General features: G+C 44.6%; 1 protein-coding gene across 3 annotated transcripts in view; it reads left to right on the top strand.

Moving 5' to 3' along the window:
- Positions 1-2,808: 2,808 nt before the first annotated feature.
- usp3 (ubiquitin specific peptidase 3) overlaps positions 2,809-26,233 on the top strand; it is a 37,118-nt gene continuing 13,693 nt past the window's right edge. Inside the window, exons 1-13 of one of the 3 annotated variants that reach the window (XM_071536274.1) lie at positions 2,809-3,217; positions 3,493-3,553; positions 4,116-4,253; positions 4,723-4,806; positions 5,100-5,181; positions 5,682-5,761; positions 6,207-6,320; positions 7,011-7,124; positions 7,625-7,774; positions 9,377-9,483; positions 9,574-9,654; positions 9,777-9,895; positions 10,064-10,177. In XM_071536274.1, the coding sequence (XP_071392375.1) occupies positions 3,127-3,217; positions 3,493-3,553; positions 4,116-4,253; positions 4,723-4,806; positions 5,100-5,181; positions 5,682-5,761; positions 6,207-6,320; positions 7,011-7,124; positions 7,625-7,774; positions 9,377-9,483; positions 9,574-9,654; positions 9,777-9,895; positions 10,064-10,177 (1,335 nt within the window). In that variant the 5' untranslated portion in view covers positions 2,809-3,126. Of the gene's footprint in view, positions 3,218-3,492; positions 3,554-4,115; positions 4,254-4,722; positions 4,807-5,099; positions 5,188-5,681; positions 5,762-6,206; positions 6,321-7,010; positions 7,125-7,624; positions 7,775-9,376; positions 9,484-9,573; positions 9,655-9,776; positions 9,896-10,063; positions 10,178-26,233 lie in introns of all 3 variants that reach the window. The other 2 variants (XM_071536276.1, XM_071536277.1) reach the window with 2 other exon arrangements.

The following is a 26,233-nucleotide window of genomic DNA, read 5'->3' as shown; positions in this document are numbered from 1 at the left end:
CGGTCAACTTCCTCTGTTGTCAAATACAAATGTGACAGGAAGATCCTGGGTTCAAAGCCATAATAAAGCATCCAAGAAGGGTTTCAGGAAGAACCATGCCTGGTCTCACCTTGCATATGAGACTCTAAAACACGGCTCCCTTGAAGAAACTTAGAAAGGTGCTACGAGAACCCATGAAGGTGCTAAGTTTAACTTTAATTGAATGTAGTAAGTCTATAGGCTTGATGGAAAATAGGATTTTACATCTATTTAATCATACTATCTACATAAGTATAATATTTACAAACAACATGAATGTAAACAATTATTTTAGAGCTCTGAAACGCATTTAAAACACATGTTCAGTTATCACATACAGCCACAGTACTTGCAGTGTTCAGAGGATTGATTTGCTAATTAAAGGAATGTTTCCAAAGCTGTGTTTGACTTTCTGGAAAAGGTTTAGCTTTCAGTATTTGGATTAAAGGTTACGTCCTCAGTCTAAGATATGAACAATAGGCCTGGCCAGGTGAAGCGTTTGACAATAAGTAATAACATCTCTTTTAATAAGAATAAGATACAAGACAGCCTCTATGCCTGTGTGTTCATACGAACAAAACAAAAAAAAAATCACATCTACCAGACCTAACCTGGGTACCTGTTGCAGCCTGCTCATAAACACAATGAAATAAAAGGAATATAATAGGGAATATGAGAGGTTTTGCACTGTTAGTGAAACTTGCACCATTGATTTTATTAAATATATTTGTCAACACAAACATTATGTGGCTATCACTGTGGAAATACCGTGGAAAAACACAGTATGATTAGTAGTAGTAGTTATTTAGTCACATTATTTTTTTAAAGATAAGCAAAACATGCCATGCAGCCAGTAGTTTTAAATGACTGATTTCTTGTATTTTGCAGTTGGTATTCAGTTATGCTTTCGTCAACACTGCAAAGACAAGCCAACAAAAGCACATCAATGCTAAGTTTAAATGTACCAATAATCAAAAATGTTAGCTTATCACTGTAACTCCTTGTTCCCTGAAGGAGGGAAGCAAGACACAGTGTATAAAAAGGGGAGTGTATACACACATCAGGCTATAAGGTGCTTATTCCCTTAATTCATCCTGCACTTCACTGAGTCTTTGGTGTCAGAGGGCAGCTGCCTTTGCCTCCTTTCCATCCTTTAGAGTAGGGAGTTATACAACTTTAAGTTTCCTTTCAGTTGGCTCAGTTGGACACAGTGTATGGGAAAGAGAATATACCATCATCATACTGTAACGACTCGGAGAAAAGGGCTGCACCTCGATCATGTCTCCCTGTGTACGGGACAGCACCTGTGTGAGAGGCATTCATTTCCCACAGTAGAGAGGAGATCCACTCCTACATTCATCACTCACTATAGCGGTCTGGATTGATAAGAAGTGCTTGAGTCTTCACATCAGCAAGTTGTGCTGCAATGAAGTGAGAGGTGAGAGCAAGAGACTGTGTCCTTCAAGATTTGTAAGGTCTGACCAAACATCATATGTGATAGAAAACTAACAATGGAGACACAGGTATTAAACATGTAGCGTAAATGTATGGGCTACACCTACATTTTATTTATTGTGTACATGTTAATGTGTTTACGCATTAGAATATGTCACCACTTTGATAGTTATCTCCTTAGTAATGTCTGCATATCTACATGAGTAAACACCTGCATTGGAAAAATAGCCCAATCCGAGGCTCAGTTTTGTCATATACACTCAAGAATGGTTCACCTAGCTTGCCAAGACCCTAAGGAAAGTTTCTGTGTCCTAATTTGTAGTGTATCCTTAGTTATAAATAAGTTATTGGCTGATTCTAATGCTATCGAATTCCACGTGTGATGAGAGTGGAAAGAACTGGAAACTACAAACTGGATGCTTCTTTTCAAAGGATTATTCATTGCGACTACAAATGACGATTTTCAGCATCATAGAATCATAACAAAATGAATCAATGCTGTTGCTTTTGGCTGGGTTGAAATATGCTACATTACAAATGAGATGGCCTATTTTGTGTCAAATTGGCAAAAACAGCCTGACAAATGTATGAATGTCTTCATAACTACCATAGGGAACAAACAAAACATATGGTTCCACATTGGGATTAAACAAATACTTCTTAACTAGAAATTTCTGCTGGATTTCTGCTCTAATTACCTACCTTGAAGAAAAGTTATGTCGATGTTGCAGTTCCTACTAGTCACCGATACAGCTGATGGATTGCTTAATATTTTTCTTAACATTATTATAATCAATATTAATATCAAGCAAAACATTACATTTAATAAAATCACATAGCCTAGCTTTAATATTACTTGATATTAACACAATAATTAATAATCCTTCAACTATCAAGATAGTTCAGCTAGTTCCAACAATAGTTCCACCCCCTAACCCTACACACAAGAAGGGTGTAGGGGGGCATCGACATACTACGCATGCGTAACACAGGAGCACCTGCTAACAAACATGTTTTTCTCTAAGAATTAAAAGACATGCCCGGGTCTCACAACAACACCAATGGCGTAATAAGACATTTAATGTACACGCTGTTTGGCTAATCAAATAAGCATCTCGCAGGAAAACGATGGTGGCCCGAATGAGAGACACTTATCAGACAAAGATGAAGCGGTCTGCGGGAGTTAAGCGAACAAGGAAGTAGGCGAAAATAATCGCTCCGCCAACCTCCCAAGGAGGTTCAACCTCCTTGCTGGAGACTTTCTCCATTATGTTTGCTTCTTTGCTCTCTGGTTGGAGAACGGCCAAGCCGGCAGACGCTACGTCATTTCCTCAAGTTATTTCCATTTGTTTGTAGCTAACGCCAACAGTTATTTGTTTCCTTATACAGCATAGATAACGTGAGCGCAGGCATTTCCTCCTATTTTACAAAATGACAAGGAGGAAATACTATCACTTGTATTTTCTATAAACAGCTATACTTTGAAGTTATGTTAGCGTGTTAGCGTTAGCTAAGTTGGGTAAACGTGCTAGGTAGTTGGTCAGCTAGCTAGCTATTTTAGGTTAATTAGCTAACTATTGTTAGCGATCTTGTTTTGTGTTACCGTTGATGCTGTTGTCCTGGCTAGCTAACTTAGCTACCAATTAGAAATTGATGGAGTGCCCTCATCTGAACTCAAACGTGTGCTTCGCCGTCGATTCCTCCAGGTTCCCCAATGGTACTCCGTCCTCCTGGTGCTGCAACGGTGAGAGAAATGGCTCTCTGCCTAGGGTTTGCTGAAATTAATTTAAAAGTGAAAAATATTTGTTATCTAATACATGTTTTGGATCCCAGCTTCAGGTCAGGCGATTTACATTGATTGTTGTTGTCTGGGGTTGCTAGATGGTTACAAGTCAAACCCACGGCTGTTGCTCGCAGGGATCATAATACACCTAACTCATTAGAACATGAACAGTCTACTGTTAATGGAGTACACGATTGAAACAGCAGGTAATGTCTACCTTCTACTTTCATGTCCAGTTTGCAGATCTAACAAAAGTCCATGGGTTTGCCTTACCTGTCTGATTGTGCATTGTGGAAGGTAAGTACTGACTGTTGTTTTTTGTTTGTAACTAAAGTTATACTCAAACATACCATGCTAGTAATTGAAATAATACACTAAAGTGTTTCTCAAACTTTTTGATTTTGGGGATTGGGAGACAGAGGCCCTTTTGACTCAGGAAACAGCAAGTCAATGCCAGCGGCATGTTCAGGAGTTGCTGCCATTGTGATAAAACATTTTCACATTGAGTCAGATGGAGATTAGTATACTGTATACATAACCAACAAGGTGACTGCTGAGCACTGGCCCTCAAACCTGAGTTTGAGAAACTACAAATTGGGTATTTGGCTGATGTGCTTATCCAAGCATCCTTGTTTTGCTCAAAGACACATAGACAGGACCTCTGGCAGTTGATGGACAAATTTCTGTGGAGATCAAAACTGCAACCTCTCACTTATGGGGCAGTGTCTCTCACTCTGCTGCCCAACTCTTTGATAACATTTATTACCATTATTCAGGCCTTTTGCCCTTTACCTTTTATAAATTCTATTACAAAAAAATCCAGATGTAGTGTGTTTTAAAGTAATCTCTTTCTGTACAGATACGTCAATGGACATGCAAAGAAACACTTTGAAGAGAGCCAAGTCCATGGCAATAACCAGAAGAAGGGTGAGAAACAGGAGAAGGAGAAAGCTCATCATTGTGTCTGCATGGACTGCAGCAACTACAGCATATTTTGGTGAGTGTCTTTCCTAACTAACTTATCTCAGTCTATGATCTGTCACTCAGCTTGGGGCACTGCAAAAGGTACAGTCATAAAAATGCAACAGTCAGAGGCTTGTTCTACTGTGGTCATAGGAACCAAATGTTTTTTGTTAGCTGAAATCCATTACTTTGCTAGTGATCCTACGTTTTTCTCTCCCTTTGCCTCAAGATTTTGTCTCTGTAAGGCAACACGCCACATTTGAACACAGGTGTAAACTACACACAAGAATCACTGGGATTTTTCCAAACTATCAGTCCCTCTTGGGTGCATTCACACCTGTGTTTAAATGTGGCTTGCTACTCCGTTGAGAGAAAATGCAGATGCTTTTTTAAACAATTACTGTGGCTATAAAGCCAGGTGTAAATGGGGTCAAAGTCTCAAGTTCATTATGTTTTAAGAAATGCTAAATATGTCTTGAAGTTGATTTGATGTGGATTTATAGTTACAGATGTGATGACTTTGTTGTCAATGACACCAAACTTGGGCAGGTGCAGAAGGTGAGGGAACATCTTCAGAGTTTGGAAAAGTAAGTACTTTACAATAGTCTTTAACAATATCACATATCGTGTTTGTTTTAATAATTACTTCTTTGATTTTTAATCTCTCATAATTAGCTATATCAAATGTGAATAACAGTCATTCAAAAGTAGCATTATTTTTTGACAGTTTCACAGTTCTTGACCTAAATCATTCTAAAAAGCCAAGATAATCTCTGCCAAAGAAAATCTACATACTCTGGGAGTTATAAGTAACAAAATTCTTCACAGCATGCTAAGGCTGGATAAAAGTGTTCAGATAAAACAATTTTCCCTCTTACAGCTCAGCATTGATTGGTGACAGACAAAGGAAAAGGAAACTGCAGGAAAGTCCATCTCTAAACAGCAAGATGTTAAAAGACAATGTAAGTGTGCCCAAACATGATTATTTTTTCATTGTAACAGCAAGAAAAGTGCTATCACTTTAGTTACATCCTTCAGTACAATCAAAGGACCAATGCTCACATTCTACCACAAATTTTCCTTTTACAATTCAAAATCCACCCTGCAGGGCATGTCTGAAAGTGTCTTCAAGTAATAGCAGTCTTTATGGAGTCCATACTGATGAGTGGAGCACTTGACTTACTGTCCTACTGTCCATGATTGTGTGTCTTTCCACACACTATCATGACTCGGGGCAGTATTCTCAGTCGAAGGAGGTAGAATAAAAGGATGCATTAGCACTTATGTCAAGTAATCAGACAAGCTGTAGCTTTTATACACGTGTTGGTAACAATTGGTAACATGCATTTCATGTTTTGAATAGTTCATCAGTTATATATACTGTCAATAATTTAATCTTATTTCAGTAGTCCTTTGGAGTTTTTAAGAATATGTTGTTGTGCTTTTCATTTGTCTCTGACAGGATGGGATGGCTCTGTGCGCCACAGGCCTGCGCAACCTGGGCAACACATGCTTCATGAATGCCATTCTGCAGTCGCTCAGGTAAGGCTCTGCGCTGACGATGAGGTATGTGGGTGGCCTGCTGGGTTTGCGTCGTGGTTCAGTAGCTGTGGCCTTGCAGACAGAGGGCCCCATGGCCAGTCATCCTTCAGTAATACAGTCTGGGGCAAAGCCAGGGGGATTACGCAGGCTGCTTGGAAACCAGAGGCAGTCAAAGGCCAGATTTTAAGGATATTAAGAAGAGGGCAACTGAGGCTTTTACAGTTAACTCCACCCTAATGAGATGAAATTGGTGTATTTAAATTTCAACCCGTCCATCGCAAACACAAGCTAACTCCACCAACTAACCTTCAGCATAGTCATGAGGGCAGTCATTATTACTTTTATTATTATTATTATTACATTATTACTGTTACTACATGTTTTGATCATTTTGTTCTCAGTTGCCATATATGTCACCAGAAAAAAATGTGTTTTTCTTTGACAGCAATATTGAGCAGTTCAGCTGTTATTTCAAGGAGTTGCCTGCGGTGGCGCTGCGCAGTGGTAAGACGGCAGGAAGGAGGATGTACCACACCCGCAGCCAAGGGGACACCAGTGTGTAAGGTCCTCTTCCGGAGGAGGGAGGAGTTATGGGGCTGAGTGCATTGGTCTGAAATGAATTGCTACTTTACAGCAAGCATAAAATGAAGAGAATGTATGTATTATGTATATATGACACGCTGGAGAGTAGAAATAGTTTTATGGGCATCCAATCCACTCCTGATTGATTTCCTCAAATTAAGAGGCAAACATAAGACAAAACTTTACCTGCAATTTGCACAGTGAGTGTGAAGAGCAGTTACACTTCACACAGATAATGACTTTTAACTGACCTGTGTGCTGATGACAGGAGGCTCTGCTGTGTATGGGAGATTACATATCCCCAAGGCTTGGGATTCAATGTTCAGTGCAGTTGGGGTCAAAAGTGGAGTGGGAGCACAAACAAAGATGAGAAGCTCAGTGGGAAAATGCTCTCTTATCGATCATTTCAGTACAATGCACTCTCCTATTCTGTTCATTGCTCTAATTCTGTTATTCTCTTATTTTGACCTTGTTGGATGTGCACACTTTGCAGCATTTTAAGAATGTCTCGGGAAGTTGAGTTTGACTTTTAGATACTAGTAAATGTGAGAGGGTTCATCAATGTCAGTTTGTCTGAGTGTTTTGTAATTTTTTTTTACCCTTGCTCAGTAGACTGTGATGATGAGATGTGCTGTTGATGTGGATTGTGTTGCTCTGTGTTGAACAGGTCTTTGGTGGAGGAGTTCAGGAAAACGTTATGCTCCCTGTGGCAAGGGAGCCAGACCGCCTTCAGTCCGGACTCCTTATTTTATGCCATATGGAAAATCATGCCAAGTTTCAGGTACATCAACATTGTATAGAGTCTGTAATTGTGGTTTGATGCTGTCTCCTTTGAATTAGATTACCATATTATATTGAGCTGAAATCCTGTTTTTCCCTGTTTTAAGCCAAAACCAGGCTAAAATATGAAGTGGTATCAAAGAAGTTCCCCAATCCTAAAATCAACATCCACATTGAAAATCTTGGAAACCAAAGCAAAATTACTTTTCTCGCTATTTCTTACACAGAGGAATGTTAGATCTTGCTTGAAAAGTGAATTATGTGCCATAATTTTTGTCCAATAACCCCAAAGTATATTGTTTTCAGTAAACGTAATGGAACACATCGGTACTCTGTATCAGCTGACTCAAAGTTTAATGCTCAGAATCGGCGCCGGCATCAGTGCATCTCTATTTGATGTCATTTGAGTAACTACCGCCCAGCTGACTGCAAAGCTAACTCTGAGCTGAGCATATTGTTTCACCCTTGCTGACCTGTGAAACCTGTGTTTTGTGTGTCCAGGGGCTACCAGCAGCAGGATGCCCATGAGTTCATGCGTTACCTGCTGGACCACCTCCACAGGGAGCTCCAGGGCAGCTGCAACGGGGCAGCCCACCCAGTCTCACCTCAGGATGGGGTCAGACTCTCCACCTCAGGGGGCAAATGCTGCATGTACGACACCCTAACCTTACTAATGTTTCTGTTATTTGTGCCAGTTTGTGTGTGCACGTTAGAGCTGAACAATTAATCAAAAAAAAAAATCAAAATCGCAATATGAACTAATGCAATTAATTGCTTAAGAGAGAGGGGTGTCCAAAATGGATTTCTGAACAAGGTGATTTAGAGCTCTGGGTAACCTTTGGTAAGCTTTGAAATTTACTGAGTTTGAGTATGATGAAAGGTTTTCACCAATACTGTACAGTATTGCTGAATTTCAAAGCTTACCAAAGTAAATCCTGCACAATGACATCTATTTTTTTTTTTTACAAAATCACTTTTCTTTAAACAATTTTTAAGTTCTAAAAAATTTTATGTCAAGGAAAAACTTGTGATGATATGAATCACAGTTTAAAGGAATAGTTCACCCAAAAATGAAAATTCTGTCATCATCTACTCACCCTCATGCCAAATGAAACACAGGTGAAATTTGTTAGTCCATATAACACACAGGGAGGTTGCCAGCACAACTTGGTAGCAGCCTTCTCCAAAACAACTGAAGTCAATGGGGACCTGTTCTTTAGAGTTCCAAAACAAAAACAGCCAAACAATCACACTGTGAATGGCAAGATCTATACACCATTATTTGTTGCAAATCAATCAGCTGTAGTTAAGATTTGCAGTAAATTATGGTGTAAATATACTGTAGGTCTTTTTGGAACTCTGAAGAACTGGTCCCCACTGACTTCAGTTGTTTTGGAGAAGGCTGCTATGGAGTTGTGCTGGCAACCTCCCTGTGTGTTATATGGACAAACTTCACCTGTGTTTCAACTGGCATGAGGGTGAAGAGATGATGACAGAATTTTCATTTTTGCGTGAACTATTCCTTAAAATCGCAATTGCAATATTCTGTCAAATAATCACAATATGATTTTTTTTTGGTCAGTATGCGTTTTCGTATTTTAAGTGTCTTTATACTGTACACGTATGCGAAGGTGTACAGATGATTTAGAAGGGAAAAACACATTAGACAACGTTAGCAATAGCATTGTACGAGTCATGTTGTCACCACTCCTTGACATTGCTCACACCAGTGGCTGTTTCCATTTTGCTGTTCTAATAACCCTATGGGATCTCAGTGTATGTTCTTGGACTGTGTCGTAGCAGAGCCTTGGTGCGATATGAAGTGCCGCCCCATTGTGGTTACATAAGATCTCCGTGCGTTTGGCTCGGCAAAGGAAGCTCATATTTGTTTGATAGGCAGCCTTCTCACTAAGTGTGTTTGGTGGGAAAATGCAGTGATGCCTCTTTGTTGAGACTGCAATACTGGCTCTGTTGAGACTGGTTTGGTGGTTTGTGTGGCAGGGATAGCAGTAGCAAAACCTGCTGGGAACATCAGGAAATAAATAGACTGCTACTGGGTCAGGCTGGTGAAATGGTGTGAGTGTGCCAGTTACGAGTCAGTAAGCGTTCACTGGTCCACAACTACCACACACACAGAATATATTGCGTTCTTTAAAGATTCTTTTGCTTGTGAGTGGTGTAACTGAAACTTTTTCGGTTGAGTACATTAATTGATTGTGTTGTAAAACCGTGTTTACCTTTGGTTCTTTTCAGAAATGGGACCGCCACTGTTGTCACATCTATATTTGGCGGCATACTTCAGAATGAAGTCAACTGCCTGATATGTGGGACAGAATCTCGGAAGTTTGACCCATTCCTTGGTAAGATGCACTGCTGTTCCTCTTAGACAGAGCCCACTGGGTGATGTGGTACCGAGGAGGAGGATTCATCTCCTTTCTTTTCCCATCTAGACCTGTCTTTGGACATTCCCAGCCAGTTCAGACAGAAGAGAAGTAAGGACCAGGAGCCTGGACCTACTTGCACCTTACGTGGTAGGTTCTGTTGCCCAGTGGTTGGGATAATGACTTGGTAGATTTTTTTTTGGCAGTGTTACCCTCTAAATGTGTGCCAGTGTTCAGCATGAGCATTCTATGTGCGGTTTGTCTCTTTTTAGACTGCTTGCGTAGCTTCACGGACCTGGAAGAGCTTGATGAAACCGAGCTCTACTTGTGTCATAAGTGTAAAAAGCGACAGAAATCCACCAAGAAGTTCTGGATCCAGAAGCTGCCAAAGGTTGGAGAATAATCATTCTCATTATTTTGCTATGAATCTAAACACAATTTACTCATTTGGAAATGCATTAAATTTAACTTTTTAATTTATTAAAGATATACAGTATATAGTAGAAAAAATATTTTTTTTTTTCTTTTGTATGATGGGAGGTTTTGTTTCCAATGGTAGGTTTTGTGTCTGCACCTGAAAAGGTTCCACTGGACAGCCTTTCTGAGAAATAAGGTGGATACCTATGTGGAGTTCCCACTGCGCAGCCTCGACATGAGGGGCTACTTACTGGAGGTGAGCTGAAAACGGTGTTGTAAGAAACCCAATGGCAAAAGTGTGTTGCTCGCCGCAATGCTAAAATTTTGACTTGGGAACCAAATGCTATAAAAAAAACTGCCATATTTTACATTCAGGCCAGGGTATCCACTCTTAAACTGAATAGTCTTAATTCTTTTACAAAGCTTTTAAGTTTTGTCATACAAATATAGTTTGCGATGAGGAATGTCTCAGTTTTACTTAATTGAATTGATTTCTTATACAGTGTATTTTTAAGCAAGAGATCTCTCAACATGGAATGATAGTACGCAGAGTGACATTTGACATGGTCAAGCACATGAAATATGATGGTGAACGATAAGGACTACATTGCGAGTTGGACTCAAGCAGGGCAAAGACAGACAGCATGAAAAAGAGACAATTTGAAATGTATATGTTATGGTAGGAGGTCTGTTTATATGCAGAAAATTACCATTATTATAGCCGATGATAGCTTCATAGCCAGTGAGGGACATTTTTTTTTGGTTCGTCTGCAACCACAGCAGATGGCCTCTGCCTGACCGAAGATAAGCTAAATGTGGAAATTTAAATGATAGTTTTAAAATTGCAGTGTCTTGTCCTACACACACAAATTACTTTTGATGTTTGTAAAGGAACAAAAAAAAACATAAATGTTAAATTCATGATAAACTGTAACTGGCAGGCATTGGCAGAATACTTGGATTGAATTAAATATTGATAGGTATTTGTATCATTGGGTGATGCCTGCAGTAGTGGCTCAGTTGCAGATCTCCTGCCTGCCATGTGGGGAGACTGGGTTTGATTCCCAGCCAATGCAGTACGTTCTCATCGCTGTAGCCGATGCAGCGCTGCGTTTGATTTCTGCCGGTCATGGAACATATGTTTTGGACGGCAGTGGCCTGCATTCAATGCAAGTCGCTCTGGATTAGAGTGTCAGCTAAATGCCTGAAATATAACGTAATGTAGTGGTTAGAAAGATCATTCTTCAACCAGAGGATCAAGGTTCAAGCCCTTGTGCCAATAATCCTCTCACTCTCTGAAGTGTCTGAATGTCTTCTAGCTCCAGGGGGCGCTGTTCTCTAGCTGACTGTCCTCTGCCTTCCTGAAGGGGGGCACAAGCAAAAAGAGGATTTCACTGCACTCTATTATCACTTTTTTTTAGTTCAATCTTTTGTAGCTCGGCACATAAAGCTGTATCCAGGCCAGATTGTGTTTAGGAAAGCTGTTTTCTCCACTTATTTACTTAGTTTTATTTATTTATTTTTATAAAGTTGGTACGTTAGTACATACACATGGCACATACTTTTCAGTCTTAATAATAACTTGTTACCATCTGTACATGCACTGTATATCTTGGACTGCATTTGACTGGGAGAACTTCCAGAATTTTCTGGAAAATTATTATTATTATTATTATACTATAGTTGAGTCTATCAGCAACACTTGACAGTTTGCAGGCTGGAACACAAAGTAATATGTATTTTCACACTCTTTTTACTCAGTGTTTGAATTGGCATGTGTTCTAATGCTTGTATAAAAGGGCCTATGAGTCCTGTAATATGCTGCCTTTAACAGCCATAATCACCCAGGTCTTTGAAATCTCAAACCATAATGTTTCATGCAAACCATTTCCCATTTTTATGTGTCTGCCAGACAGTTTGAAAGTCATACCTCTGACATGCAAACATGTGCAGATGGATGCTTTGGATATGTCTCACTCAAAGTTAGACTTTTTCACCTTGTTAGCAAATTCTTCATGTCATAATATACACCTATTTAACAATAAATAATAAATATGGCAAATAAAAATAGATTTTTATTTGCCATTTTTTTATGTTTACCTCATGGTGTACCAGTAGGCATAAATAAAAATTCCAACCGATACTACCATCACAGATTTTTTAACAATCCTGCCCCTCCACCCTTCCCATCAAATAAATCTGCTTTTCTCTCCCTAACTGATATCCCATTGGTTTATACTAAATGCATCAAATTTAAGAAGCAAGTTTCTCTCAAAATGCCGTTCGACTGGGACTTAAAATCGTCTATCACCGACTGCAAAACTTAAAAATAGTGTGGGTGGACTTGACTATCATTTGCTCACATTGAAATACCAGTTTTGGTTTTCCCCGCTGGGTTACTGATAAGTTAGACTTTTTTCATTCTCTTTCCACATAGTGTAAAGCATACCCATGTGTTGTCAGAGCTATTTTGATTGTAGTAATCTGCTCATTGCCCTTATGCATCCTTACAGGTGAAAAACACCTACATTTAAATAAATGTTCATTAAAGCTTTATGAAATTTTTATGAATTTTTTGGGGGGGAAATTCTGCTATAGAATTATTGTCAAAATAAGGTGCAATGCTATTTTTTGAGAACTGGAACAGTGCAACAGTAGTGATGATATTTAACAAAATTTATCATGGTGTCTGCAGGTCCTGAACAAGCCTTAAAATGTCTTGAATATGATTTATCTAAATTCATACTGAAATGTACAGCCTTGTAAGTCTAAAATTCCGTTTAGAGTTCTTAGAGGTTTCTATCCAGAAATCAGCCCAGTCACACAGACCTTTATACTGAAAGGATAAGGTTTTATTTTTTAATTTTCACAGTCATTCCAGTGGCAAAATCGGTCTAATATTTCATTTCATGTTACATTAAAATGGTCTTTAAAAAGTCTTAGATTTATCGTGATGAATCTTGCAGACATCTTGCACCATTTATGATGACCTCAGGTATCATGTTATATTCCTGTTACATAAGTGACTTTTGCACACTTCGAGGTGTCGGGAACCTCACAGCTTGTGGGGAACCGATTTGATTCTTGTTAGGGCCCGAGCACGACTTCGTGCGAAGCCCTATTGAAACTGAAGGAATTATTAGGGCCCGAGCACGATCTCGTGCGAAGCCCTATTGAAACTGAAGGAATTATTAGGGCCCGAGCACGACTTCGTGCGAAGCCCTATTGAAACTGAAGGAATTATTAGGGCCCGAGCACGACCTCGTGCGAAGCCCTATTGTATTTCGTTCTTGGTATTATTTTTCGCTGGACAAAAAAAACGCACTTTTGAGGGGCTAAAGGTGCTCGAAAACGGACCAAACTTTGCACACGCGTCAGAAGTGGTGAAAAATTCTATATTTTATGGGTCTTGCGCATGGGCGTGGCAAAACGGCTCGATAGCGCCCCCTACAAAATTTCAACGGAGTATCCCTCGCCGTACGTTTGTCCTAGACTTACGAAACTTGGTAGGCACGTGTATCATGTCCAGACTTAAAAAAAAGTCTGGTGGTACCATGCACCTAAAACCAACAGGAAGTCGGCCATTTTGAATTGATTGCGACATTTTTGGGCGTTTTTGGGCGTTTGCAGGGGTCGTACTTTAACGAACTCCTCCTAGGCGGTTGATCGGATCCACGTCAAACTTGGTCAGCGTGTATAAAAGAGTTTGACGATGAAAAGTTATCAAAAGCTTGAGTTTTCGTCACACGGCGTGGGCGTGGCGTGGCGTTGAATTTCCGTGTTTCGCCAGGAAACAGGAAGTGACTTGTAACTGGCCTGTACATGGTCAAATCTGGACCAAACTTCACACGTTGGATAAGAGTCCCGGCCTGAACACATCTATATGCCGATATTCAGTTATAGTCATAGCGCCACCTACTGGCGACAGGAAGCTGTGTGAATTTGCAGGGGTCGTACTTTAACGAACTCCTCCTAGGCGGTTGATCGGATCCACGTGAAACTTAGTCAGCGTGTATAAAAGCCCTCGACGATGAAAAGTTATCAAAAGCTTGAGTTTTCGTCACACGGCGTTGCCCTGGCGGCACGGTGAATTTCGATGTTTCGCCGTTAAACAGGAAGCTACCATAACTTGAGTGTACATCGTCCGATTTGCACCAGATTTCACATGCTGGACAAGAGTCCAGGCCTGAGGACATCTACAGGCCAATTAGGAGTCATAGGCATTGCGCCACCTACTGGTGACATGAAACAGGAAGTGGGCTGTAACGTGACTGTACATGGTCAAATCTGGCCCAAACTTCACACGTTTGATAACGGTCCTGGCCTGAACACATCTACATTCCGATATTCGGTTATAGTCATTGCGCCACCTACTGGCAAGAGGAAACAGGAAGTGGGTTGTAACGCCACTGTACATGGTCAAATCTGCCCCAAACTTCACAGGTTTGATAACGGTCCTGGCCTGAACACATCTACATTCCGATATTCGGTTATAGTCATAGCGCCACCTACTGGCGACAGGAAGTTGTGTGAACTTGAGCGTACATTGTCCGATCTGCACCAGATTTCACATGCTGGACAACAGTCCAGGCCTGAGGACATATACAAGCCAATTGGGAGCCACAGTCATTGCGCCACCTACTGGCGACAGGAAGTAAGCCTTGTGTGACAATCGCCACATGATTTACATGGAATTTTCATGGTGTGGGCCACGTCGACCGGTCGGTGTCCGGTAACGACGCCGCGGCTGCGGCACACCCCGACTGCGGCACACCCCGACTTGCACACAGAGGCGAGGGCCCGCTCATCACTGCTTGCAGTTTTAATTAGGGCCCGAGCACGACTTCGTGCGAAGCCCTATTGAAACTGAAGGAATTATTATTAGGGCCCGAGCACGACTTCGTGCGAAGCCCTATTGAAACTGAAGGAATTATTATTATTATTATTATTATTATTATTATTATTATTATTATTCCGCGTGTTTGATTGCATTTTTGAGGGGCTAAAGGTGCTCGAAAACGGACCAAACTTTGCACACGCGTCAGAACTGGCGAAAAATTTGATATTTTATGGGTCTCGCGCATGGGTGTGGCAAAATGGCTCGATAGCGCCCCCTACAAATTTAAAAAAAATACTCACGGCGGTACGTTTGTCCTAGACATACGAAACTTGGTAGGCACGTGTATCGTGTCCAGACTTAAAAAAAAGTCCATAAGTACCATGCACCTAAACCCGACAGGAAGTCCGCCATTTTGAATTGAGTGTGACATTTTGGGGCGTTTTTGGCCGTTTGCAGCGGTCGTACTTTAACGAACTCGTCCTAGGCGAATGATCGGATCCGCGTCAAACTCGGTCAGCGTGTATAAAAGACCTGGACGATGAAAAGTTATCAAAAGCTTGAGTTTTCGTCACACGGCGTGGGCGTGGCGTGGCGTCGAATTTCCGTGTTTCGCCACGAAACAGGAAGTGGGTTGTAACACCACTGTACATGGTCACATCTGGCCGAAACTTCACACGTTGGATGACAGTCCCGGCCTGAACACATCTACGTGCCGATATTCGGTTATAGTCATAGCGCCACCTACTGGCGAGAGGAAGTTGTGTGAACTTGAGCGTACGTTGTCCGATCTGCACCGGATTTCACATGCTGGACGAGAGTCCAGGCCTGAGGACATCTACATGTCCCGCGGCTGCAACACGCCCCGACTTGCACACGGAGGCGAGGGCCCGCTCATCACTGCTTGCAGTTTTAATTAGGGCCCGAGCACGACTTCGTGCGAAGCCCTATTGAAACTGAAGGAATTATTATTATTATTATGATTTTTATTCCGCGTGTTTGCTCACATTTTTGAGGGGCTAAAGGTGCTCAAAAAGTTGCGCAACTTTGCACATGCGTCAGAAGTGGTGAAAAATTTGGTATTTTATGGGTCTTGGACATGGGTGTGGAAAAATGGCTCAATAGCGCCCCCTACAAAATTTCAAAACAAAAGCCCCCACCTTTCTGTTTCCCCTAGACGTACGAAACTTGGTAGGCACGTGCATCATGTCCAGACTTAAAAAAAAGCCTCTTGGTGCCCTGGCCTAAACCCGACAGGAAGTCGGCCATTTTGAATTGAGTGCGACATTTTGGGGCGTTTTGGGGCGTTTGCAGGGGTCGTACTTTAACGAACTCGTCCTAGGGGAATGATCGGATCCGCGTCAAACTCGGTCAGCGTGTATAAAAGAGCTGGACGATGAAAAGTTATCAAAAGCTTGAGTTTTCGTCACACGGCGTGGGCGTGGTGAGGCGGCGAATTTCCGCGTTTCGCCACGAAACAGGAAGTGGGTTGTAACGCCACTGTACATGGTCACATCTGGCCGAAACTTCACACGTTTGATGAGAGTCCCGGCCTGAACGCGTCTACGTGCCGATATTCGGTTATAGTCATAGCGCCACCTACTGGCGACAGGAAGCTGTGTGAATTTGCAGGGGTCGTACTTTAACGAACTCCTCCTAGGCATTTGATCGGATTCACGTCAAACTTGGTCAGCGTGTATAAAAGAGTTTGACGATGAGAATTTATCAAAAGCTTGAGTTTTCATCACACGGCGTGGGCGTGGCGTGGCGTGGAATTTCGATGTTTCGCCATGAAACAGGAAGCTGCGTTACCTTGAGTTTACGTCGTCCGATCAGCACCGGATTTCAAATGCTGGACAAGAGACCGGGCCTGAGGACATCTACAGGCCGATTAGGAGCAATAGTCAATGCGCCACCTACTGGCGACACGAAACAGGAAGTGGGTTGTAACGCGACTGTACGTACTCACATCTGGCCCAAATTTGACACGTTTGACTAGAGTCCAGGCCTGAATACATCTACAGGCCGATATTCAGTTATAGTCATAGCGCCACCTACTGGCAACAGGAAGTTGTGAGAACTTAAGCGTACATTGTCCGATCTGCACCGGATTTCACGTGCTGGACCAGAGTCCAGGTCTGAGGACATCTACAGGCCGATTAGGAGTCATAGTCATAGCGCCACCTACTGGCGACAGGAAGTTGTGTGAACTTGAGCGTACGTTGTCCGATCTGCACCGGATTTCACATGCTGGACGAGAGTCCAGGCCTGAAGACGTCTACATGCCCCGCGGCTGCAACACGCCCCGACTTGCACACGGAGGCGAGGGCCCGCTCATCACTGCTTGCAGTTTTAATTAGGGCCCGAGCACGACTTCGTGCGAAGCCCTATTGAAACTGAAGGAATTATTATTATTATTATTATTATGATTCTTATTCTTATTGTTTGATCGCATTTTTGAGGGGCTAAAGGTGCTCGAAAACGGACAAAACTTTGCACACGCATCAGAACTGGTGAAAATTCAAGTATTTTATGGGTCTTGGACATGGGCGTGGCAAAATGGCTCGATAGCGCCCCCTACAAATTTTCAATACCAAAGCCCCCACCTTTCTGTTTGCCCTAGACGTACGAAACTTGGTAGGCACATGTACCATGTCCACACTTAAAAAAAAGTCTCTTGGAGCCCTGGCCTAAACCCAACAGGAAGTCCGCCATTTTTAATTGAGTGCGACATTTTGGGGCGTTTTTGGCCGTTTGCAGGGGTCGTACTTTAACGAACTCGTCCTAGGCGAATGATCGGATCCGCGTCAAACTTGGTCAGCGTGTATAAAAGAGCTGGACGATGAAAAGTTATCAAAAGCTTGAGTTTTCGTCACACGGCGTGGGCGTGGTGAGGCGGCGAATTTCCACGTTTCGCCACGAAACAGGAAGTGGCTTGTAACTGGCCTGTACATGGTCATATCTGGACCAAACTTCACACGTTTGATGAGAGTCCCGGCCTGAACGCGTCTACGTGCCGATATTCTGTCATAGTCATAGCGCCACCTACTGGCGACGGGAAATGACATGTTTTATACTGGGGTGTGCTACTACTAGCGGGTTGACCAGATCCACCTCAAATGTGGTCAGAAAAGCCATAGGACCTTGATGACGCTTCGTGGTGAAGATCGGGAGCGTTCGTCGAACGGCGTTGCCATGGTGGTGCGGCGAATTTCGATGTTTCGCCGTGAAACAGGAAGCTGCGTTAACTTGAGTTTACGTCGTCCGATCAGCACCAAATTTCGCATGCTGGTCCAGAGTACAGCCCTGAGGACATCTACAGGCCGATTGGGAGTCATAGGCATTGCGCCACCTACTGGCGACATGAAACAGGAAGTGGGTTAGTCATAGCGCCACCTACTGGCGACAGGAAGTTGTGTGAACTTGAGCGTACATTGTCCGATCTGCACCGGATTTCACATGCTGGACCACAGTCCAGGCTTGAGCACATATACGGGACAATATTCAGTCACAGACATTGCGCCACCTACTGGCGACAGGAAGTAAGCCTTGCATGACAATCATCATTGGATTTAAATGGGATTTTCATGGTGTGGGCCATGTCGACCGGTCGGTGTGCGGTAACGACGCCGCGGCCGCGACACACCCCGACCGCAGCACACCCCGACTTGCACACGGAGGCGAGGGCCCGCTCATCACTGCTTGCAGTTTTAATTATTATTATTTTTCTTCGCTCAAAAAAATCGGGCTTTTGAGGGCCTAAACGTGCTCGAAAACTCACCAAACTTTGCACACGCGTCAGAAGTGGCGAAAATTTATATATTATATGGGTCTCGCGCATGGGTGTGGCAAAATGGCTCGATAGCGCCCCCTACAAATTTCAAAAAAATACTCACGGCCGTACGTTTGTCCTAGACGTACGAAACTTGGTAGGCACGTGTATCGTGTCCAGACTTAAAAAAAAGTCCGTAGGTACCATGCACCTAAACCCGACAGGAAGTCCGCCATTTTGAATTGAGTGCCACATTTTGGGGCGTTTTTGGCCGTTTGCAGGGGTCGTACTTTAACGAACTCGTCCTAGGCGAATGATCGGATCCGCGTCAAACTCGGTCAGCGTGTATAAAAGACCTCGACGATGAAAAGTTATCAAAAGCTTGAGTTTTCGTCACAGGGCGTGGGCGTGGTGAGGCGGCGAATTTCCATGTTTCGCCACGAAACAGGAAGTGGCTTGTAACTGACCTATACATGGTCAAATCTTGACCAAACTTCACACGTTTGATGAGAGTCCCGGCCTGAACACATCTATATGCCCATAGTCAGTTCTAGTCATAGCGCCACCTCCTGGCGACAGGAAATGACATGTTTTATACTGTGGTGTACTACTCCGAGCGGATTGACCAAAGCCACCTCAAATGTGGTCAGAAAAGCCGTAGGACCTTGATGACGCTTCATGATGAAGATTGGGAGCGTTCGTCGCACGGCGTTGCCATGGCGGCGCGGCGAATTTCGATGCTTCGCCGTGACACAGGAAGCTGCGTTAACTTGAGCGTACGTCGTCCGATCAGCACCGGATTTCACATGCTGGTCCAGAGTCCAGGCCTGAGGACATCTACAGGCCGATTGGGAGTCATAGGCATTGCGCCACCTACTGGCGACACCAAACAGGAAGTGGGTTGTAACACCACTCTACGTGGTCAAATCTGGCCCAAACTTCACATGTCGGATGAGAGTCCCGGCCTGAACGCGTCTACGTGCCGATATTCGGTTATAGCCATAGCGCCGCCTACTGGCGACAGGAAGTTGTGTGAACTTGAGCGAACGTTGTCCGATCTGCACCGGATTTCACATGAGGGACAAGAGTCCAGGCCTGAGGACATCTACATGTCCCGCGGCTGCGACACGCCCCGACTTGCACACGGAGGCGAGGGCCCGCTCATCACTGCTTGCAGTTTTAATTATTATTCTTTTTCTTAGGCCAAATAAATCGCACTTTTGAGGGCCTAAACGTGCTCGAAAAGTTGCGAAACTTTGCACACGCGTCAGAACTGGTGAAAAATTATATATTTTAAGGGTCTCGCGCATGGGTGTGGCAAAGTGGCTCGATAGCGCCCCCTACAAATTTCAAAAAAATACTCACGGCCGTACGTTTGTCCTAGACGTACGAAACTTGGTAGGCACGTGTATCGTGTCCAGACTTAAAAAAAAGTCCGTAGGTACCATGCACCTAAACCCGACAGGAAGTCGGCCATTTTGAATTGAGTGCGACATTTTGGGGCGTTTTTGGCCGTTTGCAGGGGTCGTACTTTAACGAACTCCTCCTAGGCGGTTCATCGGATCCGCGTCAAACTCGGTCAGCGTGTATAAAAGACCTGGACGATGAAAAGTTATCAAAAGCTTGAGTTTTCGTCACACGGCGTGGGCGTGGCGTGGCGCTGAATTTCCACGTTTCGCCACGAAACAGGAAGTGGCTTGTAACACCACTGTACATGGTCACATCTGGCCGAAACTTCACACGCTGCATGAGAGTCCCGGCCTGAACACATCTACGTGCTGATATTCGGTTATAGTCATAGCGCCACCTACTGGCGAGAGGAAATGACATGTTTTATACTGGGGTGTGCTACTACTAGCGGGTTGACCAGATCCACCTCAAATGTGGTCAGAAAAGCCGTAGGACCTTGATGACGCTTCGTGATGAAGATCGGGAGCGTTCGTCGCACGGCGTTGCCATGGCGGCGCGGCGAATTTCGATGCTTCGCTGTGACACAGGAAGCTGCGTTAACTTGAGTTTACGTCGTCCGATCAGCACCGGATTTCACATGCTGGTCCAGAGTCCAGGCCTGAGGACATCTACAGGCCGATTGGGAGTCACAGGCATTGCGCCACCTACTGGCGACACCAAACAGGAAGTGGGTTGTAACGCGACTCTACGTGGTCAAATCTGGCCCAAACTTCACATGTCGAATGAGAGTCCCGGCCTGAACGCGTCTACGTGCCGATATTCGGTTATAGCCATAGCGCCGCCTACTGGCGACAGGAAGTTGTGTGAACTTGAGCGTACGTTGTCCGATCTGCACCGGATTTCACATGAGGGACGAGAGTCCAGGCCTGAGGACATCTACATGTCCCGCGGCTGCAACACGCCCCGACTTGCGCACGGAGGCGAGGGCCCGCTCATCACTGCTTGCAGTTTTAATTATTATTATTTAGGGCCCGAGCACGACTTCGTGCGAAGCCCTATTGAAACTGAAGGAATTATTATTCTTTTTCTTCTTCGCTAATGAAAATCGGACTTTTGAGGGCCTAAACGTGCTCGGAAAGTTGCACAACTTTGCACACGCATCAGAAGTGGCGAAAAATTTGATATTTTATGGGTCTCGCGCATGGGTGTGGTAAAATGGCTCGATAGCGCCCCCTACAAAATTTCAAAAAAATACTCACGGCCGTACGTTTCCCCTAGACGTACGAAACTTGGTAGGCACGTGTATCGTGTCCAGACTTAAAAAAAAGTCCATAGGTACCATGCGCCTAAACCCGACAGGAAGTCGGCCATTTTGAAATGATTGCGACATTTTTGGCCGTTTTTGGGCGTTTGCAGGGGTCGTACTTTAACGAACTCGTCCTAGGCGGTTCATCGGATCCGCGTCAAACTCGGTCAGCGTGTATAAAAGACCTGGACGATGAAAAGTTATCAAAAGCTTGAGTTTTCGTCACACGGCGTGGGCGTGGCGTGGCGTCGAATTTCCGTGTTTCGCCACGAAACAGGAAGTGGCTTGTAACTGGCCTGTACATGGTCAAATCTGGACCAAACTTCACACGTTTGATGAGAGTCCCGGCCTGAACACATCTATATGCCGATATTCCGTTATAGTCATAGCGCCACCTACTGGCGACAGGAAGCTGTGTGCATTTGCAGGGGTCGTACTTTAACGAACTCCTCCTAGGCGGTTGATCGGATCCACGTCAAACTTAGTCAGCGTGTATAAAAGCCCTCGACGATGAAAAGTTATCAAAAGCTTGAGTTTTCGTCACACGGCGTTGCCCTGGCGGCGCGGCGAATTTCCATGTTTCGCCGTGAAACAGGAAGCTGCAATAACTTGAGTGTACGTCGTCCGATCTGCACCAGACTTCACATGCTGGACAAGAGTCCAGGCCTGAGGACATCTACAGGCCGATTGGGAGTCATACTCATAGCGCCACCTATTGGTGACATGAAACAGGAAGTGGGTTGTAACGTGACTGTACATGGTCAAATCTGGCCCAAACTTCACACGTTTGACTAGTGTCCAGGCCTGACGACATCTACATGCCGATATTCGGTTATAGTCATTGCGCCACCTACTGGCGAGAGGAAACAGGAAGTGGGTTGTAACGCCGCTGTACATGGTCAAATCTGCCCCAAACTTCACAGGTTCGATAACGGTCCCGGCCTGAACGCGTCTACGTGCCGATATTCGGTTATAGTCACAGCGCCACCTACTGGCGACAGGAAGTTGTGTGAACTTGAGCGTGCATTGTCCGATCTGCACCTGATTTCACATGCTGGACAAGACTCCATGCCTAAGGACATCTACATGTCCCGCAGCTGCAACACGCCCCGACTTGCGCACGGAGGCGAGGGCCCGCTCATCACTGCTTGCAGTTTTAATTTTTTTTTTATTTTTCTTATTCTTAGTCGGACAAAAAAATCGGACTTTTCAGGGGCTAAACGTGCTCGAAAACGGACCAAACTTTGCACACGCGTCAGAAGTGGCGAAAAATTATATATTTTAAGGGTCTCGCGCATGGGTGTGGCAAAATGGCTCAATAGCGCCCCCTATAAAATTTCAAAAAAATACTCACGGCCGTACGTTTGTCCTAGACGTACGAAACTTGGTAGGCACGTGTATCGTGTCCAGACTTAAAAAAAAGTCCGTAGGTACCATGCGCCTAAACCCGACAGGAAGTCCGCCATTTTGAATTGAGTGCCACATTTTGGGGCGTTTTTGGCCGTTTGCAGGGGTCGTACTTTAACGAACTCGTCCTAGGCGAATGATCGGATCCACGTCAAACTCGGTCAGCGTGTATAAAAGACCTGGACGATGAAAAGTTATCAAAAGCTTGAGTTTTCGTCACACGGCGTGGGCGTGGTGAGGCGGCGAATTTCCACGTTTCGCCACGAAACAGGAAGTGGGTTGTAACACCACTGTACGTGGTCACATCTGGCCGAAACTTCACACGTTTGATGAGAGTCCCGGCCTGAACGCGTCTACGTGCCGATATTCGGTTATAGTCATAGCGCCACCTACTGGCGACAGGAAGCTGTGTGAATTTGCAGGGGTCGTACTTTAACGAACTCCTCCTAGGCGGTTGATCGGATCCACGTCAAACTTAGTCAGCGTGTATAAAAGCCCTCAACGATGAAAAGTTATCAAAAGCTTGAGTTTTCCTCACACGGCCTTGCCCTGGCGGTGCAGCGAATTTCGATGTTTCGCCGTGAAACAGGAAGCTGCGTTAAGTTGAGTTTACGTCGTCCGATCTGCACCAGATTTCACATGCTGGTCCAGAGTCCAGGCCTGAGGACATCTACAGGCCGATTAGGAGTCATAGGCATTGCGCCATCTACTGGTGACATGAAACAGGAAGTGGGTTGTAACGTGGCTGTACGTGGTCAAATCTGGCCCAAACTTCACATGTTTGACTAGTGTCCAGGCCTGACGACATCTACGTGCCGATATTCCGTTATAGTCATTGCGCCACCTACTGGCGAGAGGAAACAGGAAGTGGGTTGTAACGCCACTGTACATGGTCAAATCTGCCCCAAACTTCACAGGTTTGATAACGGTCCCGGCCTGAACACGTCTACGTGCCGATATTCGGTTATAGTCATAGTGCCATCTACTGGAGACAGGAAGTTGTGTGAACTTAAGCGTACATTGTCCGATCTGCACCGGATTTCACATGCTGGACAAGACTCCATGCCTGAGGACGTCTACATGCCCCGCGGCTGCAGCACACCCCGACTTGCACACAGAGGCGAGGGCCCGCTCATCACTGCTTGCAGTTTTAATTAGGGCCCGAGCACGATCTCGTGCGAAGCCCTATTGAAACTGAAGGAATTATTATTATTTTTCTTAGGCCAAATAAATCGGACTTTTGAGGGCCTAAACGTGCTCGAAAAGTTGCGAAACTTTGCACACCCATCAGAAGTGGTGAAAAATTATATATTTTAAGGGTCTCGCGCAAGGGTGTGGCAAAATGGCTCGATAGCGCCCCCTACAAAATTTAAAAAAAATACTCCTCGCCGTACGTTTCCCCCAGACGTACGAAACTTGGTAGGCACGTGTATCGTGTCCAGACTTAAAAAAAAGTCCATAGGTACCATGCGCCTAAACCCGACAGGAAGTCGGCCATTTTGAATTGATTGTGACATTTTTGGGCGTTTTTGGGCGTTTGCAGGTGTCGTACTTTAACGAACTCCTCCTAGGCGGTTCATCGGATCCACGTCAAACTCGGTCAGCGTGTATAAAAGACCTGGACGATGAAAAGTTATCAAAAGCTTGAGTTTTCGTCACACGGCGTGGGCGTGGCGTGGCGTCGAATTTCCGTGTTTCGCCACGAAACAGGAAGTGGCTTGTAACTGGCCTGTACATGGTCAAATCTGGACCAAACTTCACACGTTTGATGAGAGTCCCGGCCTGAACACGTCTACGTGCCGATATTCAGTTATAGTCATAGCGCCACCTACTGGCGACAGGAAGCTGTGTGAATTTGCAGGGGTCGTACTTTAACGAACTCCTCCTAGGCGGTTGATCGGATCCACGTCAAACTTAGTCAGCGTGTATAAAAGCCCTCGATGATGAAAAGTTATCAAAAGCTTGAGTTTTCGTCACACGGCGTTGCCCTGGCGGCGCGGCGAATTTCGATGTTTCGCCGTGAAACAGGAAGCTGCGTTAACTTGAGTTTACGTCGTCCGATCTGCACCAGATTTCACATGCTGGACAAGAGTCCAGGCCTGAGGACATCTACAGGCCGATTGGGAGTAATTGTCATTGCGCCACCTACTGGCGACACGAAACAGGAAGTGGGTTGTAACGCGACTGTACGTGGTCAAATCTGCCCCAAACTTCACACGTTGGATGACAGTCCCGGCCTGAACACGTCTACGTGCCGATATTCGGTTATAGTCATAGCGCCGCCTACTGGCGACAGGAAGTTGTGTGAACTTGAGTGTACATTGTCCGATCCGCACCGGATTTGACATGCTGGACAAGAGTCCAGGCCTGAGGACGTCTACATGTCCCGCGGCTGCAACACGCCCCGACTTGCACACGGAGGCGAGGGCCCGCTCATCACTGCTTGTTAGGGCCCGAGCACGATCTCGTGCGAAGCCCTATTGAAACTGAAGGAATTATTATTTTTCTTCTCCTTACTTGGACAAAAAAATCGGACTTTTGAGGGCCTAAACATGCTCGGAAAGTTGCGCAACTTTGCACACGCGTCAGAAGTGGCGAAAAATTATATATTTTATGGGTCTCGCGCATGGGTGTGGCAAAATGGCTCGATAGCGCCCCCTACAAAATTTCAAAAAAATACTCCTCGCCGTACGTTTCCCCTAGACGTACGAAACTTGGTAGGCACGTGTATCGTGTCCAGACTTAAAAAAAAGTCCATAGGTACCATGCGCCTAAACCCGACAGGAAGTCGGCCATTTTGAATTGATTGCGACATTTTTGGGCGTTTTTGGGCGTTTGCAGGGGTCGTACTTTAACGAACTCCTCCTAGGCGGTTCATCTGATCCACGTCAAACTTGGTCCGCGTGTATAGCAGACCTCAACGATGAAAAGTTATCAACACCTTGAGTTTTCGTCACACGGCGTGGGCGTGGTGAGGCGTCGAATTTCCGTGTTTCGCCACGAAACAGGAAGTGACTTGTAACTGGCCTGTACATGGTCAAATCTGGACCAAACTTCACACGTTGGATGAGAGTCCCGGCCTGAACACGTCTATATGCCAATATTTAGTTATAGTCATAGCGCCACCTACTGGCGACAGGAAGCTGTGTGAATTTGCAGGGGTCGTACTTTAACGAACTCCTCCTAGGCGGTTGATCGGATCCGCGTCAAACTTAGTCAGCGTGTATAAAAGCCCTCGACGATGAAAAGTTATCAAAAGCTTGAGTTTTCGTCACACGGCGTTGCCCTGGCGGCGCGGCGAATTTCGATGTTTCGCCGTGAAACAGGAAGCTGCGATAACTTGAGTGTACATCGTCCGATTTGCACCAGATTTCACATGCTGGACGAGAGTCCAGGCCTGAACACATCTACATGTCGATATTCAATTATAGTCATAGCGCCACCTACTGTCGACACAAAACAGGAAGTGGGTTGTAACTGGACTGTACATGGTCAAATATGGCCCAAAATTCACATGTTGGACGAGAGACCCGGCCTGAACGCATCTACGTGCCGATATTCGATTATAGCCATAGCGCCG

The sequence above is a fragment of the Centroberyx affinis genome, unplaced genomic scaffold (assembly GCF_046629955.1).
Source record: "Centroberyx affinis isolate AG114_WGS23_722 - 3 ecotype Tasmania unplaced genomic scaffold, CSIRO-AGI_Caff_v1 ptg002853l_1, whole genome shotgun sequence".
In the NCBI taxonomy this organism is placed as follows: Eukaryota; Metazoa; Chordata; class Actinopteri; order Beryciformes; family Berycidae; genus Centroberyx; species Centroberyx affinis.
Note: the sequence above shows the minus strand (reverse complement) of the source record. Positions and strands in the feature narration are given on the sequence as shown.